The sequence below is a fragment of the Berghia stephanieae genome, chromosome 1, assembly GCF_034508935.2.
Source record: "Berghia stephanieae isolate SIO BIC M18660-M18661 chromosome 1, UCSD_Bste_1.3, whole genome shotgun sequence".
Taxonomy (NCBI): Eukaryota; Metazoa; Mollusca; class Gastropoda; order Nudibranchia; family Aeolidiidae; genus Berghia; species Berghia stephanieae.
This window is the reverse complement of record NC_088360.1, coordinates 42,745,291-42,766,648: the sequence shown is the minus strand read 5'-3', so window position 1 is coordinate 42,766,648 and position 21,358 is coordinate 42,745,291. Positions and strand designations below refer to the sequence as shown.

General features: G+C 37.5%; 1 protein-coding gene and 1 long non-coding RNA gene across 5 annotated transcripts; one reads left to right on the top strand and one right to left on the bottom strand.

The window, feature by feature from the left end:
* Positions 1–1,485: 1,485 nt before the first annotated feature.
* Positions 1,486–10,164, bottom strand: LOC144975147 (uncharacterized). 3 transcript variants are annotated; one of them, XM_078918931.1, is made up of 2 exons: positions 9,959–10,164; positions 1,486–3,631 (listed from the first exon to the last, which is right to left on the bottom strand). In XM_078918931.1, exon 2 carries the CDS (start codon positions 3,626–3,628, stop codon positions 3,182–3,184), a length of 447 nt encoding a protein of 148 aa, XP_078775057.1. In that variant the 5' UTR covers positions 3,629–3,631; positions 9,959–10,164; the 3' UTR covers positions 1,486–3,181. The 3 variants fall into 3 exon arrangements, with proteins under 3 accessions (XP_078775057.1, XP_078775066.1, XP_078775075.1); XM_078918940.1 differs by having other exon boundaries at positions 9,981–10,164; XM_078918949.1 differs by lacking the exon at positions 9,959–10,164 and adding an exon at positions 3,978–4,258.
* Positions 10,165–10,173: 9 nt separating this feature from the next.
* On the top strand, positions 10,174–16,225 carry LOC144975141 (uncharacterized). 2 transcript variants are annotated; one of them, XR_013645865.1, is made up of 3 exons: positions 10,174–10,256; positions 10,926–11,140; positions 15,899–16,225. It is a non-coding gene; the product is annotated as an uncharacterized LOC144975141 (long non-coding RNA). The 2 variants fall into 2 exon arrangements; XR_013645866.1 differs by lacking the exon at positions 10,174–10,256 and adding an exon at positions 10,268–10,485.
* The last annotated feature ends 5,133 nt before the right edge of the window (positions 16,226–21,358 follow it).

The window sequence follows — 21,358 nt, the reverse complement described above, 5'->3', positions numbered from 1 at the left end:
TCCCTCCCGCTATGGGAGGTCAGGATCCCCACCCAGTCGGTCGTTTGTGGGTTGTGGAGATGTTAATGGTTACCCCCATCTCTACTTGAGAAGTCGCTGGTTACTCCCCAATCCCATTACCAGTTGATCATTAATTTTCTCTCCGTATTCAACCAGTGCTTATTTTATTCATAGGCACCTAGTCTAGTATTATCTAATAATATTAGTATTAGACGGTACTCTGCACCTACCCCAGTGGCGGGGCTCTATTGTATGGTTTGCCGCCAAGAATCGCCTCTATTTTTATATTTAGAAATAAAACAGCATTTTTTAATTTAAAAAGAATTAAGATACTGCCTTTTGTCAAAGCCCGATCCATACTGCCTTTTAAATAAAACGCTCAAAGCCCAAAGTCATATTATTTTCCTTTCCCCCCACTTTTTCGCGGCGCAAATGGCAAAATATATAATGTAGATATGTCATGCATGTATCTTTTGCAACATGCTCATGGCAAATCAAATAAATCTTCCAACACAAAGACACTCTTTTATCTATGCGAGGGCAAATTGATTGTTAACGTTAACAATAGCAACTACAATTGAAATCTCCCAAAGACCACGAATATTTAGATTGTTTTTGTTTTTTAAGTCGCTTGCAACACATTTAGGTCATATCAGCGCCAGTAAAAAGGGGAAATTGGATAGTAAAAAGTTCTAGAATTACAATTAAAAAGTACCCAAGAAAAAGTAAGACAAAGGGGAATAATAGATTACCGCTTTTGAAGGTTAGTCATCTTCGGGAGTTCTAAAACGCACTTGCTCGCTCACTCGCCCTCCTACCGACTGACCTCTTACAACTGAGAACGAGCACCTTCCCCCCACCCTACCACGCTTCACTTTCGACCCATCGTCCACTTCCGACACTTCGTGTGATTGCGCAGGCGCATTGTGGCAAGAGTCCGAATTGCCACGAGAAGCAATTCAGACTCGGGTCCGAATTGCCACTTCGAAAATAATATTCAAAATCCACACCTCTTTCCTCAATCAGATATTCTTCAATTTTAATAACTTCCTATTTCGTCTCTTATTTCCACTTGCGTAATCTCTGTTACTTAATCCGGGTGAATGATGCAGTTTAATATTTATATATAATTCTATAATTCTAGAAATTGTGTTACAATGACAGTCAGGACTATTTTGTGTTGTTAATGCTACTTCGTGGATTTTTCTTACGAGGTTTTCTTTCAAGCTTTCTGTCTGAAGCTGTTTCTCACAATCTAGATTATAAATCTTTTCACACAACTGACAAAAATAAATTACAGTAGAATTACTTTAAACCGAAATTTTGGGGACCTTCTAAACCATTTCGGTTTAAAGACATTTTGGTTTAAAGCAAGTTCCCGTTTTGCAATGTTTTTCAAGGGTAGTAACTATTTAAGGAATTTGCTCATTTAATCTTATCATGGGTTTCCCGTTAAATGGAGTTGTTGAATAAATGCAGTCTTCGTTACCATTAATTTTTTTTTTTTTTTTTTTGTGTGTTTTAAAAATATTTTTGGGGGTTTTCGTTTTCAATTCAAAACTGTTGAAAGAGTGGAGTTCGGGATGCCGTGTATTCTACATATCTCCGTCTTGATCAACTTTTTTTCATCGACTTACATAGTATTTTGATTTTAAACTGAAACGTGTAAGCACAATGCTTTCTTTTAGACATCTTTTAGTAAAATGCAAAGCTAAAATAAGATCGAAAGTTCTTGTGCGATAATTGATAATGAATGATGCGCAGCTACTCAGAGATGAAGTGAAATGGAAATGAAAAGGCGTGTCAATGCTAAGCTGTCTACTACACGTCTCTCTTTTGTTGAATTGCCATTAGGTTCAAAGGCCTAATTACATAGAACCTCACCCCCCCCCCCCCCCCTCACACACACATTTAAACAAAGTGGAAATGAAATGGCATGTCAATGGTAAGTTGTCTACCACCCTCCTCCTTATTGTCGTGTTGAAAAGTTCCAAAGCATCAACACACGAGCGAGAACATCTCGCTTTCGTGATTCTACACCCCAACTCCCCCTCTTTCCTCATTTTTCGCCTGCCAGTCACCCGCTGTCTTCCTTTTCCAGTCTGTGCGATTGTGGTGTTGACCAAGCCCAAGTGCAGTAATTGAAGTGTTTGCCTACCCCCCACCCCACCCATCACCCTCATCTTAAACTTACGCACTTTGTTTAATATCTCCGGGCATTATTACGTGTGGCCAACTTCCCGACTTTTTGAAGAAAAATAGAGAGAGAAAAAAGGAAGGTGCTCTCAAGTTGTTTCGGTTTAAAGAAAGTCCTGCTTAGAAGTATTTCGGTTCATCGTAAGAATTAGTACAAAGATAATGAAGAAACTAGTACAATTTCTTAAATTCTTTGCGGTTTAAGGTATTTTTCGGTTTAGCTTCTTTCGGTTTAAAGTAATTTTACTGTAGTTGCTTATATTGATATTTTAGGCCATGACTATTTTCCCCAAACTGATACTGTTTACAATTTACTAATACATATTGAGGACTGAAGAAAAAAATTGAAGTACAATTCGAGCAAGGCAGAGAGGGACTCAGAGGGTGACAAATATACCCAGCAATGTAAGCCCCAAGACATTCTGTTCCTGAGAAGACAACTAAACTTTCATCTATCACAATATCATAGGGATTGTTTGTTTCAACTTGAAAATAAGATTGAAATAAATCAACAACATGAGTTTGTTTCTCCTGACCACTAACCAAAACTAAATCAACCACGATTTGCTGTTTTGCAGAGTGAAATTGAATCATGGTTCTCTCGGTTCCCAGCTATGCCTCTAATTCTAATACAGAAACCAAGTTTCTAAACAGATTTGATATTGGCTTGAAAGATTTTCAAATAAAAGAAGAGTACGGTTGATTGAAATTTGCCAGCCCTCAATACAAGAAGGAACTTAGGTAGAATTTGATCATGATTCAACAGATCTGAGCCATTCCAAACATCATTAATGATTTTTCAATTTTGGCATTCATGAGCTGACTGTCTTCAAAGTGATTTGCAGAAAACACATAATATGACGTAAACAGTTGTTCAGGTGTCAGTTTATCCAGCCCTTTCCGTCTACTATTAATATACCATGACCTTTTAATTTCGGTTTAACCAATTTTTACTGTATGTTCTACAACAAAATGCTTAATATTTCTAATCAGTATCAAGAGGATACTTTATTTTCATTTCCCCAATGCATACTTTACAATTCCTAGCAGCTAGTTTTTCAGACACATATTTAACAGCAATGCTCTCTGCTTCATTTCCTACTAATAACTCGTCTGTAACAAATTGAACATGTTTGGAGGTTAATGAGAAATTGTCCTCTCCAGTCTTCATGACATGAGGTACAACAACACGATTTTCAAAATCAAAATCATTGACTTTTGTGACCACTAAATCCAGTTTTTGACATGAATCATCAAAACAGCATGTGTGGTGATCTTCGTCCTCTGCCACCTCTGGAGAACATGTATGTAATCGACCCACAAGGTTGAGCTGGTCTCTGTCTCGTGTTACTAACACACCAATAAATCCAGGACAGTCATCACATGAGCAAATGTAAGCAACTCCAGTGACATCTAGTTGACTTGCTGACATCGTCTGATAGAAATAATACACAGAAAGGATAATTAAGAAGTCTTCAATATCAATCAAACGTTCTTTGACGTTTCAGGAATTATACAATGTTTCATGTATTCAAAAAAAACAACAACTGTTATTTCCAAATATATTTCTACAATAAATCCTTTCTGGTATTTGACCTGTAGACACTGTGATATCTTATTTCTTTAAGCTTAATCTAGTTAATCTTTAAACATACAATATATCTATTGTATTCATTCTATTTGCAGTATCAATGATTAATCATTTTTACATGGTTGTGAAAACCATAAAAAAAAGAGAAAGAGGGAATGAAAGAAATAAAGAATTTCTCTGTACCACTTACAGTCAAAAGAAATGATTCATCCCCTGATTGGGACAATCTTGTTGTGTAAAACCACTGCCACCTTTACTTTCAATTCAATACACCCTTTCTCCACCCTTCCTCAATTCAGCAATTTATTCTGTAGTCCTTTAAGAGCCACAAGGCCCATGAAGCTAGAGTTTATCCTTGTTCCTATAGCATAAAACAGGCAATAGCAATTGCATGCTACCCTTCTGACAGGATGTTAGTCTAACACAAAGTACTTTCCACCAGATCTAAAAGACCCAGCTACCCAATCACTACTGGATGGACAAGGGGGTCCGAAAAAAATATTTCAACTTTACATGTGATCGCTAAGTACTTTTGCAGGTGAAGCGAGTGCTCTACCAATTGAGCTATCGGGACTCCCTTTCTAACAAAGAGCTTCATTATTAATCTGACCCACCAACATCAATATCACGTCTGTAAAAATCAAGGTGGCTAAGCAGTACTCTGTCTTGTCTTGTAACATTGCCAAGTGATGTAAAGCATGGTCAGTGGTCAGTACTGGGCAAGTTACAATGATCAGAAAACTCTGACCCTATCAAAGTCGGTTGAGAATGTCAGAATAGCTTAATTTTTAGAACATGCTAACAAGAAATGGTTGCTAAGAGCAGAATCAATGAGCTTAATTAAAAGGCTGTATTTTTTTTTTTTAATGAATGAACAAAAGTTATGAAGAATGAAAAAGTAGCAAAGAAAGTTGAAACATGTCAGTTTAAAAAAAAAAAAATATTTAAAAAATCATCCTCAGAGTTGTGGCCCATATAGGCACGATAATTTAAATTGCAACATTAACCAACCATTGACAAGTCAATTGGCCGTGTATGGGTGATATTGTGGTCTTGCGTAAGTGAATTGAGTAAATCAAAATCGGTTTGATAATTTTTTAGCGCAATTCCACTTGATTATGCGGCGACCACCAATAAATTTGTGCAAAAATCATTTTGCATGTATGTAAACTTTGTAGTATGAACATGTCGGAGAAGGAAGACAACAGAGCATTTCAACTTGAATGTATAGAAGTTTACCAAATTTGCCAGTACTCTGGAAATGCAATGCCAAATCCGATGTATATAGTACAGAGAAAAAAAAGACGCCTACGTCGTTTTGGTAGAAAAATACCGGGAAAATGACAATACAAGAATTTTACATGTGAAAAAGATATTTAATTCATATAGGACAAATTAGAAAAGAGTTGCAGAAAATATTGGATTCTGAAAAATCAGGTGCAAAGACTGACCAAATCTACAAACCAACTCTATGGTATTTTGATGCCCTGTCTTTTTAAAATGATCAAGAGGTTCTACATAATCTAAGAGCACACTAGACCATGAAACACATCTAAAATCAATAGTTTGGTTTGCGATCAAAGGCCCGACCATTTGCAAAATCTCATTGTAGCAGCCAACATCAATGTGGCTCATTTTGTCTCAGTTCTCGTAGCACCCTTGTGTGTCCAAACTTTGAACGCTGCAAAAAAACGTTCTTTTGACCAAGTCAAATGTTTCCGTTTTGATTTGTTTTCTGTAGCAAGAGCAACTGCCAGTTACAAGACCCAAATGAGCATGGTTTGCGAAAGGTCAATTATTTTGTGCTGTGAGTGGGCACCTAAAATTGTGCAATTAATTGCAGTGCAACAGTAACAGCTATTTTATAAAAAGGCTCAAAAAATGAACCAGGGAACTACAGGACTGTTAGCCTAACCGGCGTTGTCTATAAAATTATGGAAAAAATTGTGAGACAACACATACTTGATCATCTTAAGGATAATAATTTACTTAGTGAAAAACAGTATGGCTTCGTGAGTGGAAGGTCAACAACACTTCAATTGCTCCATTTCCACGAAAATTTGCCTACATCATTGGACTTCAATATTGAGGTTGATGTAATATATATGGACTTCATGAAAGCATTCGACTCTGTCCCACATATGCGATTAATAGGAAAAATGAAAAACCTTGGTATTACAGGAAAAATCATCAAATGGCTAACATCGTTCCTGATTGGAAGAAAGCAAAGGGTAACTATTAATGAAGCCAAATCAAACTGGAAGCCTGTTACAAGTGGAATCCCACAAGGACGTGTGCTCGGCCCTGTCATGTTTGTCATGTATATCACCAAGATATGAAGTGAATAGAAAAGTGCCAGAAGACAATAGAGAATAAAAAATTTTTCGCGGCGGTGGTGGGGTTTGAACCTGCGACCTTATTGGTACGACAACTCCGCCTGGCAGGTGAGAGCGTGGCTCTACCGTGTGAGCTATCCACGAACACAAAAATATTCGTTTCAAACCCAAAGTCATTACTAGATCCCTCTCTCACCCACTTCTTGAGATCGCCGATTCGTTCACCACCATCGCGAAGTAATTTTGACCAGCAGTTAAGCTTAATAGCCAATATTCTCCTCACAAACATATAACATAGAAACGATTGAGACATTGAGTATGCTCCGGTGTATGGGGTGAATTTTTAATTCAGAAAAGTGAGTGGAGCAGGCACTTATGTTGGTAACAACAAGATATGAAGTGAATAGAAAAGTGCCAGAAGACAATAGAGAATAAAAAATTTTTTGCGGCGGTGGTGGGGTTTGAACCTGCGACCTTATTGGTACGACAACTCCGCCTGGCAGGTGAGAGCGTGGCTCTACCGTGTGAGCTATCCACGAACACAAAAATATAATCGTTTCAAACCCAAAGTCATTACTAGATCCCTCTCTCACCCACTTCTTGAGATCGCCGATTCGTTCACCACCATCGCGAAGTAATTTTGACCAGCAGTTAAGCTTAATAGCCAATATTCTCATCACCCCATACACCGGAGCATACTCAATGTCTCAATCGTTTCTATGTTATATGTTTGTGTTGAGAATATTGGCTATTAAGCTTAACTGCTGGTCAAAATTATTCGCGATGGTGGTGTACGAACGAATCGGCGGTCTCAAGAAGTGGGTGAGAGAGGGATCTAGTAATGACTTTGAGTTTGAAACGAATATTTTTGTGTTCGTTGATAGCTCACACGGTAGAGCCACGCTCTCACCTGCCAGGCGGAGTTGTCGTACCAATAAGGTCGCAGGTTCTAACCCCACCACCGCCGCGAAAAATTTTCATTCTCTATTGTCTTCTGGCACTTTTCTATTCACTTCATATCTTGTTGTTACCAACATAAGTGCCTGCTCCACTCACTTTTCTGAATTAAAAATTCACCCCATACACCGGAGCATACTCAATGTCTCAATCGTTTCTATGTTATATGTTTGTGTTGAGAATATTGGCTATTAAGCTTAACTGCTGGTCAAAATTATTCGCGATGGTGGTGTACGAACGAATCGGCGGTCTCAAGAAGTGGGTGAGAGAGGGATCTAGTAATGACTTTGAGTTTGAAACGAATATTTTTGTGTTCGTTGATAGCTCACACGGTAGAGCCACGCTCTCACCTGCCAGGCGGAGTTGTCGTACCAATAAGGTCGCAGGTTCAAACCCCACCACCGCCGCGAAAAATTTTCATTCTCTATTGTCTTCTGGCACTTTTCTATTCACTTCATATCTTGTCATCACAAACATATAACATAGAAACGATTGAGACATTGAGTATGCTCCGGTGTATGGGGTGAATTTTTAATTCAGAAAAGTGAGTGGAGCAGGCACTTATGTTGGTAACAACAAGATATGAAGTGAATAGAAAAGTGCCAGAAGACAATAGAGAATAAAAATTTTTTCGCGGCGGTGGTGGGGTTTGAACCTGCGACCTTATTGGTACGACAACTCCGCCTGGCAGGTGAGAGCGTGGCTCTACCGTGTGAGCTATCCACGAACACAAAAATATTCGTTTCAAACCCAAAGTCATTACTAGATCCCTCTCTCACCCACTTCTTGAGATCGCCGATTCGTTCACCACCATCGCGAAGTAATTTTGACCAGCAGTTAAGCTTAATAGCCAATATTCTCATCACAAACATATAACATAGAAATGATTGAGACATTGAGTATGCTCCGGTGTATGGGGTGAATTTTTAATTCAGAAAAGTGAGTGGAGCAGGCACTTATGTTGGTAACAACAAGATATGAAGTGAATAGAAAAGTGCCAGAAGACAATAGAGAATAAAAAAATTTTTATTCTCTATTGTCTTCTGGCACAATAAAAAAATTTTTATTCTCTATTGTCTTCTGGCACTTTTCTATTCACTTCATATCTTGTTGTTACCAACATAAGTGCCTGCTCCACTCACTTTTCTGAATTAAAAATTCACCCCATACACCGGAGCATACTCAATGTCTCAATCGTTTCTATGTTATATGTTTGTGATGAGAATATTGGCTATTAAGCTTAACTGCTGGTCAAAATTACTTCGCGATGGTGGTGAACGAATCGGCGATCTCAAGAAGTGGGTGAGAGAGGGATCTAGTAATGACTTTGGGTTTGAAACGAATATTTTTGTGTTCGTGGATAGCTCACACGGTAGAGCCACGCTCTCACCTGCCAGGCGGAGTTGTCGTACCAATAAGGTCGCAGGTTCAAACCCCACCACCGCCGCGAAAAATTTTTTATTCTCTATTGTCTTCTGGCACTTTTCTATTCACTTCATATCTTGTTGTTACCAACATAAGTGCCTGCTCCACTCACTTCTCTCATGTATATCAATGATTTGCCTGAAGTGACTGACTCCATGGTTTATATGTATGCGGATGACACAAAGCTCATGAGACCTATAGAACATAAAACCGACCAGAAGAAGTTACAAGCAGATCTAAACAATCTACAGGAATGGTCAAGGAAATGGCTTTTAAAATTCCACCCGGAAAAATGTAATGCATTAAGCTTTGGATCTGAGGACCATGAAAGAACTTATTACATGGATAGCAATGGACAACCAATAAAATTATGCAATGTCTTAAAAGAGAAAGATGTTGGGGTAACAATCAACTCACAACTAATGTTCAACAGCCACATACAGGAAAAAAAAATATATCAAAGCAACTGCATACTTGGACTTATATAAGAAGATCTTTTAGATTTATGGACCAAAATACTTTCAGCAAATTGTTAAAGGCCCTTGTAAGGCCACACCTGGAATATGCGCAGGCGGTCTGGTCTCCAATGTCCCTGACCATAAGTGATGATATCAAAAATGTTCAAAGGCGAGCAACTAAAATGATAAGTGGACTCAAAGACAAAACCTATGAAGAAAGACTCAATCTCTTAAACCTCCCATCACTGTCATATCGGAGACTCGGGGGTGACCTTATTGAGTGCTACAAATTATTAAACAATATATATGATCCGATTACAGCTAAAGGAATAATCACAATAAATGAAAGGCACACAAATAAGCTCAGTCATAGGCCAAGTTCAAATAATAAACAACGCTGGTACCTCTATCATCGCATGCCTGCTTATTGGAATTCTCTGCCATATGATGTTGTGATCTCGCAATCTCTGAGCACATATGAAAAACGACTCGATAGAGCATTTGGGAACAAAAGATTTGAACGAGTGGTGCATCTACAGGACAACCCTTTCTGGATAAAACAGGAGCTGAGCATTGAAGGACATTGGTCCTGTAGCTCAGAACTCATCTTATGGTACCCTATGGTAGTAACAGTAACAGTTTCAAATTTGCGCATTTTAAAATGATCGTGTATGATGATATGGGCCGTTTTAGAGTGAAAGCATGTTACTGTCAAAGTGACCTAAATATGGGGGGGGGGGGGTGTCCATTTCATATTCAGAAGCCTCTCTACTAATTTATATCTATCTCTTATGGTGATTTATCTAGTCTAGATGGATGATAGTGTTGTTGATAGAACTTATGTACTGGGCTAGATATATCTAAATCTATCTACTCCTAGAATTATAATGAAGTATCTAATTTAGACAGACTGATGATAGATGTCTACACTCTAGTCTCGTCTACACTACACTACACGTAACGTTACAAGTTAACCGAACACGGTGACTATTTACGGGTAGTGGTTACGAGTATTACTCCAGTTTTTCCTCGATTGCACTGTTCGCCAGGTACTGTAAGCGAATTTTCTTGTGGGTACTAGAGAACTTTATTAGTTATTGGTTAAGGGCATCATGAACTAACAAAAGAGCCCCATGATGGTTTCGGGCTTAGGCTTAGTGTTTGGGGTTTGTTTACAATTTCAAATTTCGTTTCACAATTCAAAATGAAACCGAAAGAAAGACCGAGCAAACTTTTTAACAATTTTCTCATCAAAATGGTTGATCAGTGACCTTAGAGAGGCTCGTCATTTATGTAAAATTTGTTTTCATAATAATAATATTGCATTATCTTTTATAAACTGGAAACTGTCCAGCTTATATTGAGACTCTAACTTCAAAAGCAATTTTCATATTCATGTGGGCGAGAGCTCTGCACCATTGATCATTGAATGACTTGGATTTACTGCGTGTAGTATCTAGAAGAAGAATCTCAAGAGGAGAGGAGCCGCTCTGTCTCTGAATAGTACAGTAACTGTAAAAAAGTAACCGCTGACTGTTATTAACAGTAATAGTGTTAATTGATTTAACTTTGACTCCGACTCAGAATCAAATTGATAATGAGAATTGCCGTTGTTGACTGTGCATTGACCGACTATCTACCAATATCAACCTGGATCCAAAATCGGGAGGCTTTCCGAACCGAAACCTCCTAGACCGTCTAGATACTTCTAGACTTCTAGAGCATCTCATTCAATTCGTATTTTCACATTGAATCTTTTGTCAGGCGTTTATTTACTCAATTTGTCAATATATTCTGGAAAAAAATTAGAGGAGCAATTTTAAGTGTGGCATAATGATAAATGAAAATAACATTTTTCATGATTGTTACTGTTATGCTTGGGCAATTTATTGTTTAGCCAGCTCTTCCAATTGACACCTTTTAAAAATGCTCAGATATATAACCAATATTTATATTTCACAGCTTATGGACCAACAAGGACAAGTAAAAGTCTCAGCCACAAGACGTTTTTTAAGAAGAAACTTTGTATCCATTGCCTTTCCAGTTCTTGTAGCTTCTAGCATTCTTTGGGATCTAAATCGGACTCGTCAATACAAGAAAAAGAAGGATCTGGCAACATAAACCAGCAGATCTAATTTTGCTTCCTCCTGTTCTTTTCATTTGACACAAAACAGCAGGTAAGAAAAGCAGCTGAACTACTTAGATACTTAGAGATACTTAGAGATGATTTCCAGCACAGGTTCTCAATGATCCTCTTCGCTTAACTCAGGTGTCATCTTTGTTTCTTCCGGTTCCAGATTACCGTGAAGACAGAATGTGATGCTAGCCTTGTAATCATAGAAGATTTCTTGGTTTTTCCAATAGCTATCCAGTCTGTTCTTGAATGAGTTAAGTGAATTAGCACTGACAACTGGTTCCACACTTGAACCACTCTAACACCGAAACTATGCTTGCGCACATCTAGTCTGGCCTTTGTGTGAAAAGTTTCTTAGAATTGCCCCTTGTACCTGTCCTCAAGGAGTGCTCAGGCCAGAGTTTAAGTAGATAACCAGCTTTTTGGTCATATTTTCCATTTAACATTTTGTACACTTCAATCATGTCACCTCTTATTCTTCTATAACTTAGTGCTGGTAGTTTCAGTTTTCTTAATCTCTCTTCGTATGTCATCCCTTTCATACTCGGGAGCTGCTTGGTAGCTCTTCTTTGGACACCTTCTATGAGCTTGATGTGTTTACTTTTGAATGGTACCCAGACTGAGCTGGCATATTCCAAGTTTGTTCGCACTAGTTCTTTGTACAGTGGAATGAAAGTATCTTCATTTAGGTATTTAAATATTCGGCGAATTGTTGCAAACATTGCAGTTGCCTTTTTCACTTTCTCGTTGATGTGCTTTTCAAAGCTTAGATCATTATCGGTGATAACTCCAATAGCTTTTTCTTCATCCACCAACTCAAGTTCATCTCCCATTAGATTATATCTGAAGCTCTCATCTGGATTTAGGTTTCCAATGTGCATGTTTGCACTTATCAGGGTGAAATCTTAGCAACCACCTATCACTCCACGATGCGAGTTTGCCTAGATCCTCATGCAATGTGTGCATATGATCTGCTGTTTGTATGATATTGAATATCTTTGTATCATCTGCAAATATACAGTAAAATTACTTTAAACTGAAAGAAGCTAAACCGAAAAATACCTTAAAATGCAAAGAATTTAATAAATTGTACTAGTTTCTTCATTATCTTTGTACTAATTCTTACGATGAACCGAAATACTTCTAAGCAGGACTTTCTTTAAACCGAAACTTGAGAGCACCTTCCCTTTTTCTCTCTCTATTTTTCTTTAAAAATTCGGGAAGGAGGCCACACGTAATAATGCCCGGCGATATTAAACAAAGAGCGTAAGTATAAGATGAGGGTGATGGTGGGGGTGGGGGTGGGGGATAGGCAAACACTTCAATCACTGCCTAGGACTTCATATACTCTATAGATGTCACTGATCACTGCACTTGGGCTTGGCCAACACCACAATAAATCGCACAGACTGGAAAAGGAAGACAGCGGGTGACTGGCAGGCGAAAAATGAGGAAAGAGGGGGAGTTGGGGTGTAGAATCACGCAAGCAAGATGTTCTCGCTCGTGTGTTGAAACTTTGGAACTGACTGGATTTTCAACACGACAATAAGGAGGGGGGTGGTAGACAACTTACCATTGACATGCCATTTCATTTCCACTGTTTAAATGTGTGTGTGTGTGTGTGTGTGTGTGTGTGTGAGGGGGGTTCGATGTAATTAGGCCTTTGAACCTAATGGCTTTTCAACAAAAGAGAGATGTGTAGTAGACAGCCTAGCATTTACACGCCTTTTCATTTCTACTTCACTTCACCTCTGAGTAGCTGCGCATTATTCATCATCAATTATCGCACAAGAACTTTCGATCTTATTTTAGCTTTGCATTTTACTAAAAGATGTCTAAAAGAAAGCACTGTGCTTACACGTTGGAGTTTAAAATCAAAATACTATGTGAAGTCGATGAAAAAAAAGTTGATCAAGACGGAGATATAATGTAAAATACACAGCATCCCAAACTCAACTCTTTCAACAATTTTGATTTGAAAACGAAAACCCCCAAAAATATTTTTAAAACACACAAAAAAAACAAAAACAAAACAAAAAATTTTTTTAATGGTTACGAAGATGGCATTTATTCAACAACTCCATTTAACGGGAAACCCATGATGCGATTAAATGAGCAAATTCCTTAAATGGTTACTACCCTTGAAAAACATTGCCAAACGGGAACTTGCTTTAAACCAAAATGTCTTTAAACTGAAATGGTTTAGAAGGTCCCCAAAATTTCGGTTTAAAGTAATTCTACTGTATATACATAAGAGTCTGCGGTATCTGGTAGATCATTGATGAAAATTACGAAAAGCAGAGGACCCAAAACTGATCCCTGAACTGTATACAGATTGGATTTGATTTTACTGTTGATATTCACCTGGAGAATGATAACTGCGATTATTTAATGTAATTTAGACTTAAGTGCAGCCCTATTTGCATAGGAGGGACGTCTTAGCGGTAATAATCTGAGAAAGCATGACTTTAAATTTAAAGACATTCAATCTCATCGTTTATGGGTTAACCGGAATTAACAGTACTGAAATGATTAAGACTAAGCTCTACTAGTTACTGTTCAATGATAAGTACCTCATTGATTTTTTAAATTTTTTACTTCTGTTCCTGTTTGATAGGTATTTGAATTTGGTAAGGGTTTTCACCATTCATTAGGCTTGAATCACTCTTGTAGACAATATTTTATTGAGTTTTATTGAATTATATCCTATTTGTGAAATTAAAAAAAAAATTAATTGTAGTATTGGCGTGATTTTATCATAAGAGTATTAAACCGCAATAGTGCAACTGTTGCAATTTTCTGTTTTGTTTCTTTTCTGCAGGGCTTTATCAAATTACAAACTCGACATTTACTTTCTATTTTACAATAATTTAAATAAAAATTTTTAAGCCACTGTGCTTTTGGTGGAATTCCCATGAAGGCAGGGGAGAGTTGGCTATCCTTGGCACATGGATTCTAAATCGGTTCATAATTTTGCATCTCTTCTTTTTCCTTGTATCATTTGTCCATTCTGTGTGGCTTTGTCTTGTCTTCCTTTTTTTTTTTTTAACTGTCATTTTCTCTTTTTCTGGCTCTGAAATGGCCTAAGAGTCTTAAGCACTGTAGAACCCCTTAAAACAAGAAAGCCTATGGTAATGCTAGGATACTACTTATATTATTTGTTTCAATTAAATATTAAGTTTCAATACAACACATAAAGTAGTGGCTGAGATATAGAGGACGTGTCTTGTAACAAAGTTGATAATGCGCATGGGTGGCAGTAGTCACAAAACTCTGGCTCTGTCAATGGGTAAAACACTTCACACAAATTGCCTCATTCTGTGAGGGAGTGGCTGGCTTTAGTTACTTGATGGATATTATAAACACATCAAAATAAAAATGACACCTTATGGATGACTTTTATGAAATAAAATTTAGTCCCATATTACCTGCATTGTGAAGTGCATTGAGTTTAATGTAACTTTGGGGTTTTTATTTAATTTGATAAAAATTGCAACGAGTATGTAAAACTTGATGTGCAAGTTTAATTCATCCCCCCACCCCCTTTTTTTTTTTAAAATACTTTTGTTATAATTGTATGAATTTTCTCTTCATAACCCTTTCCTTGCCAAATTTATAAAAAAGGTAAAATTTCACTGCCATTGCCAACATCGAATTTAATTCAGTAGGTAGTAATTCTTTTTTGTTAATATGTAAATGTTTATTTTTTTAAAAAGCGAAAAACAAAATCTAGTCAAGGAGTTTACAAATCTGGTTCTGGCATTTGCTTTGCTTAAAGATCACCTGCAATTGAATTGTATTGTATAATAATGATAAAAAATAGATGCCAATCAAAGGGTTATATCTAAATGTCCCAATATTGTTTATTGTGCTACTCAGTATTTCAACATTAAAGTCCCTTGCCAGCACATTTGTATTTTTGTAATTCAAATCGTGATACCAATTTGTTAAATGTCATTTTATATGCAACAGGGCTATATGATGAGTTACCTTTATCTATGCTTTCAACTCCTCATTTTTAATATTTATCTACATGCACATGTATTTGCAATGTTTTGCATTTATTGCAATCTTTTCAATTTTCAATTTATAGTGACAGTTTTAACTATTATACAGTGTTGAAATTATTCATATTATAAAATGCAGCTCTGGTTATGGAGCTGCTCCTTTTTTATATATACATCCTATTTCCATTGTATTTTTATCGTATATATCTGTCATCTGCATTTCTTGCGGCCGCAAATTGCCATTTGCGGCCACAAATATCAGGGCGACCCGCAAATTTTGGCAAATTTCCCAAAATTGGCAAATCGTGGCAAATTTTGGGAAAATTGGCAAATCGCGTGGCAAATTTTGGAGAAAAAAAGAAGCGAAAACAAAATAACGAGAAAAAAACAGTGCGAAACTTGAGAAATGTTGCAGCTTTGCCTGGGCCCAAACTAAGGAAAGCTACTCTCTACGGATAATGATCCTTTAAAATCTTTGTAACAACGCTATTCACAGTCATTTCATTTCTCAAGTCAAATAAATCGAGTCACTTACACTTCCAACTTCAGTCATGGATCGTTTCGTCAAAAAATCTTCAAATAAGGACCCAAAGTGCGGCAAATTTTGGTCTTTTTGTCAAATTTCTTGGCAAATTTTGGGGTTTTTTGGGGCAAATTTTAGGTCCCAATTTGGCAAAAAATGCAGATGACAGATATATTGTGTAAATTATAACACGTCTGTACAAAAAAATTCCTTTTTGGGATGCAATAAAGTATTATTATTATTATTATGTATGTTTTTTTTCTTCTTTCAGATATGAGTCTTAGAAGGCTAAAACCCGAACACTACAAGACTATTCTGGGCTTTTCTCTTCCTCTTGTCGCAGTTATGTTTGGAGGTTACCAACAGTTTTTGCATGACCAGCAGGCCACAATGTATAGAAACAAAAGTAAAATGTTTGGGGGAAAACAATTGCCCCCTGGGAAAGAAGCATGGTGTTGATGGATTGCAGTGCTTTTTTTTTTTTTTTGTACTAGTAATTGAGAGCTATACTATAATGTGAATTTGAGTACCAGATTTGCCAATGTTCATGTTTGAAATAGTTTTTTTCCTTGCATTAAATAAAAAATAATAATTTTCATTATGGACTTATTCATCAATTTCTTTGTTAATTCAAACTTATAAAGTCTATTCGGATCAGTGCAACCAAGATACAACAAACCTGAATCTGATTAAATTGTATTTTCATTGAAGATATTTTAAAAAATATTATTCTCTGATTGTTGCAAGAAATTGATATTTATTGTAAACCCACAGTCACAGAAAACCAAATCTGACCATCGATCCAGGTGTTTTGTTTCAGGTTGCATTGTAGGTACTACAAATGCATTCTCAGATCGTACAAATTTGTAGACTGAGGTTCTTAGGGTATTAAAAAAGTGAGAACATTGAAATGTATTTGTGTATTGGTTGATTTGAACTGCAAAGTGAGTGTAGCTATTACTGATTGTCATACACTTTACGGTTTCCTCAAATTCCTCGGGCTCCAGCATGGTTTCGTCAAATTCCTCTGGACATGCAAAACAAGTGCAAGAGGAAACAAGTACATTGCCATAATGTTCGATGGGGAGGGTTAGTGGTAGTATGGTCTTTGCTTCGTACCTGAAAGATACCTAGTTCGAATATCCCCAGTGACATTTGGCTGTCAGCAGGTCACCTGTGCTGTGACTGATGCCTGGGTTATTCCAGTCTTTTCTTTGAATAAACCCTAAGACAAATTTCCGCATGAGGATGAATAAAGGGAACTTTAATATTATTAATTTTATTGATATGTTACAAGGGTGTGTTTGTGTGTTTGTCAGAGGGGAGTGGTGGTGAGAGATTGCTGTATCACAACATTCATTTACCGTTGAAGCCAACTATGAGCACATCATGGCTTGCGCCATTGAAATTGGAACTAATGGCGAAGTGATAAGAATAAGCAGTGAGATTAGGTGTCTTTTATGTGAAACAGTGATGGAGTATGTGAGTGGCTGTTTCCCTCGCAGCCAAGGACTCAAGCAAGGGCCAGGACAAAGCCAAGTAATCCAATCTCAAGACAAGGACAGAAAGCAACTCAGAAAACACAAAGGGGGATAGATAACATCAATTGACCTCCTGCCCACCTTGGGAGCCGATATAAAATTTCTGAGTTACGCTTCTCTTGGGAGGTTTCCATCCAAAAAATAATTATAGAGGGATGGATGGGATACCATTGCAAGAAAGATGCGAGATAATCCCAGCCAGATCCAGGCAAAATCAAATATGTTTAGTCCCAGAAAAATAACAGAGGAACCAAATCAAAGGGATTCAGAGATATAAGGGAATTTCTGTTTATAGGGAAACCACATACCAAACTGAAAATGTGAAAATTTGACAGTTCACCTTTGATTGAAGCAACATTGGTCAGTATGCAATATGATCAGCCTTGAAGAAGCAAATGCATTTCCATTAATTTTTGTTTTTAAGGGTTTTACATGTGTGATGCATTTAAATTTCAACACCATTAAAAAGAAAGAAAATGGAATCGTCAAAACTTCCATACAGTGTATTTACAATTAAAAGCATACAAGAAAGGTAAGACAAAGGGGAATGGTTCAAAAGGGGAACAGATGAAGATTTCAGGAGCACAATTAAGTATCAGTGTATTAAGTTTGAGATCACCTATGTCTCCTCCAAGCATAAGCTTAGGATCGCACTATGAGGAACACAATCAAATGTTAACAAATCATTATGCAGTGCAGCACTGAAATATCAAACATGCAAATCTTGAAATCATGGAAATTCCGAATGTCTTAATTTCCCTTTGTAATCCTCTCATCTGCATTTTTGCGGCCGCAAATATCAGGGCGATCCGCAAAAATTGGCAAATCGTGGCAAATTTTGGGAAAATTGGCAAATCGTGTGGCAAATTTTGGGGAAAAAAAAGAAGCTAAAACTAAAACAAATTAACAAAAAAAAAAGTGCGAAAATTTTAGAAATGTTGCAGCTTTGCCTGGGCCCAAACCAAGGGAAGCTACTCTCTATGGATAATGATCCTTTAAAATCTTTGTAACAATTCTATTCACAGTCATTTCATTGCTCAAGTCAAATAAATCGAGTCACTTACACTTCCAACTTCAGTCATGGATCGTTTCGTCAAAAAATCTTAGTTTTCCTTGGCAAATTTTGGTCTTTTTGGCAAATTTTGGGGGTTTTTTTGGGGCAAATTTTAGGTCCCAATTTGGCAAAAAATGCAGATGGCAGGTAATCCCTCTATTTTCATAGTTCTTGCAACTCAAAATTCTTGAATACTTTCAGAACTCAACATGGAATCTCGAACAAACTAAACATCATTCACTTTCGTGTTTGTTGATAAAATTCTTTTGCTCATGATTGTATTAAACGGAAACAAAAGCTGCCATCACTCTCAATGTGACGTTAGGATTAGGTGTGTTAATGTCTTAAGCATGCAAACACCTTGTTTTTGTTTTTATGTTTTTAAGGGTTTTACGGCGCTTGCAACACATTTAGGTCATATCAGTGCCAGTAAAAAGGAAGAAAATTGGACAGTAAAGACATTCTTGATGTACAAACAGGACTTGAAGACAACATAAGACAAAGGGGAATGGTTCAAATAGGGAACAGATTTAGATTCCAAGAGCACACTATCAATATCAGTGTACTTAGTTTGAGATCACCTAAAAGTCTCAACCAGACACCAGCACAAGATCCAAAATCATATGTTAAAAAATAACAGTACATAACAGAGAGATGATTTACAAGGAAAAAAATATCTCCCAAAACTATAATTATACATTCGACTGTTTCCCTCCCAGTCAAGGACTTTGGCCAGGATCAGGAGAAAACCAAGTAATCTCATCCCAAGACAAAGACAGAAAGCAATTGGAAAACAGATACAGGGGGATAGAAGAAAACAGCAAGTACCTGCCTGCCCACTATGGGAGGTCGAGGAACCCCACCCAGCATACGACACCTCACTCAATTCTAACTAAATGTGTACCAATACCAGTGGGAGACTTTTAGTAAGGCAGTTATGGCCTGAGGCTGTTACTGCTACTGTTATATATATAAAATCAAGCAAGCGATTGGGGGGTGGGGTGAGAGGAGAAGTGCCAGTGCGAGGGAGATAGTCATAAGATACTGGATTTGTATGCTGGGTGTATAATCATGTCCTGGCTTTGTCTTATTATCGTACTGACATACCTGACTTATATGAGCCTTTCGCATCGGACTGGGATGCCTCGGTCGGCTACCTCTACCAGGCTGTGCTTTAGGTTTAAGTTTAACCAATGTTGTCAATATAATGCACTTGTCTGCAGTGCATGCATAGTTAAAACTTATTCCACCTCTGAATTAGACCACACTTTGTACAGCGCTTTGAGCATGTTTAGTGGATATTGCACCATATAAAAGCTCAAGCTCAAGTATAAGATGCACTAAACGTCACCTCACATTATGATGAGACTCACTGAGAGCTTATCAAAACCACCCACAGTTACATCCCTCGCATTATTCTTCGTAAAATACCCAACAGGGACATATCGAAAACACAGAAATCTCAAACAAATAGGTCCAGTCTCGACTTGTTCGATATTTCTGTGCTGCACATTTAAAACAAAAAAATAGCAGAGAGATGATTTACAAGGAAAATTATCCTCTCCCAAAACTATAATTATACATTTGACTGTTTCTCTCATATGCATAGCCAAGGACTCCAGCCAGGGCCAGGAAAAAAACCAAGTTGTTTGTTTTAAAGGGTTTTATGGAGCTTGCTATACGTTAGGTAATTTTTGTGCCAGTAAAAATGAAGAAAATGGGACCATGAAAAAAATCTATATATACAAGTAAAAGTACCCAAGAAAAAGTAAGACAAAGGGGAGTGGTTCCAATATGGAACAGCTATAGATAAGAGCACACAATGAATTTAGTTTAAGATTAAGATCACATAAAAGTCTGTTTTTTGTTTTTTTAGAGTTTTACGGCGCTTGCAATACATTAAGGTTATATCAGCGCCAGTGTTTGTTGTTTTGTTTTGAGGGTTTTACGGCGCTTGCAACACATTAAGGTTATATCAGCGCCAGTAAAAAGGAAGAAAATGGGATAGTAAAAAGTTCTAGATTTACAATTAAAGCATCCAAGAAAAAGTAAGACAAAGGAGAACTGGGAACAAATAGGGATCAGATGTAGATTCCAAGGGCATACCTACCATCAATGTACTTAGTTTGAGATCACCAATAAGTCTCATCTGGACACAAGCACGGCCCCCACTAAGAGGAACACACTCAAATGCCTACATTATAAATATAATAATACATAACAGAGAGATGATTTACAAGGAAAAAAATATCATCTCCCAAAACAATAACTATGCATTTGACTGTCTCCCTCCCAGCCAGGACCCCCACCAGGGTCAGTACAAAACCAAGCAATCTCATTCCAAGACAAAGACGGAATGCAAGTTGGAAAACAGATATAGGGGGATAGAAGACACAATAAGTAGCTCCCTGCCCACTATGAGAGGTAGGAACCCCACCCAGTCAGCGCCAGTAAAAAGGAAGAAAATGGTAAAGTAAAAAAAGTTATAGAATTACAATTAAAGCACCGTAGAAAAAGTAAGACATAGGGGAACTGGGAACAAATAGGGATCAGATGTAGATTCCAAGAGCATACCACCAATGTACTTAGTTTGAGATCACCTATAAGTCTCATCCGGACACAAGCACAAAATCCAACAAAGAGGAATACACTCAAATGCTTACAAAAAATATCATCTCCCAAAACAATAACTATGCATTTGACTGTTTCCCTCCCAGCTAGGACTCCGGCCAGGGCCAGGACAAAACCAAGTAATCTCATCCCAAGACAAAGACAGAATGCATGTTGGAAAACATATATCAGGGGATAGAAGACACAGTATGTACCCCCCCTGCCCACTATGGGAGGTCAGGAACCCCACCCAGACATAAAAGTCTCATCCAGACCCCACCACAGGATCCCTCTAAGAGGAATACTCTCGAATGTTTAGATCCTAAACAGAAAACATAACTAACAATACATAACAGAGAAGTAATTTACAAGGGATAAATCATCTCCCAAAACATTTGACTGTATCCCTCTCAGCTAAGGACTCCGACACGACCCAGGACAAAACCAAGCAATCCCATTCCAAGACAAAGACTTGGGAAAACAGAATATAAGGGGATAGAATACACAGCAAGTGACCTGACCACAA

What these genes read in the sequence shown, in the direction of transcription:
- LOC144975147 (XM_078918931.1), bottom strand. Translation starts at nt 3,628, where the DNA reads ATGTCAGCAAGTCAACTAGATGTCACTGGAGTTGCTTACATTTGCTCA.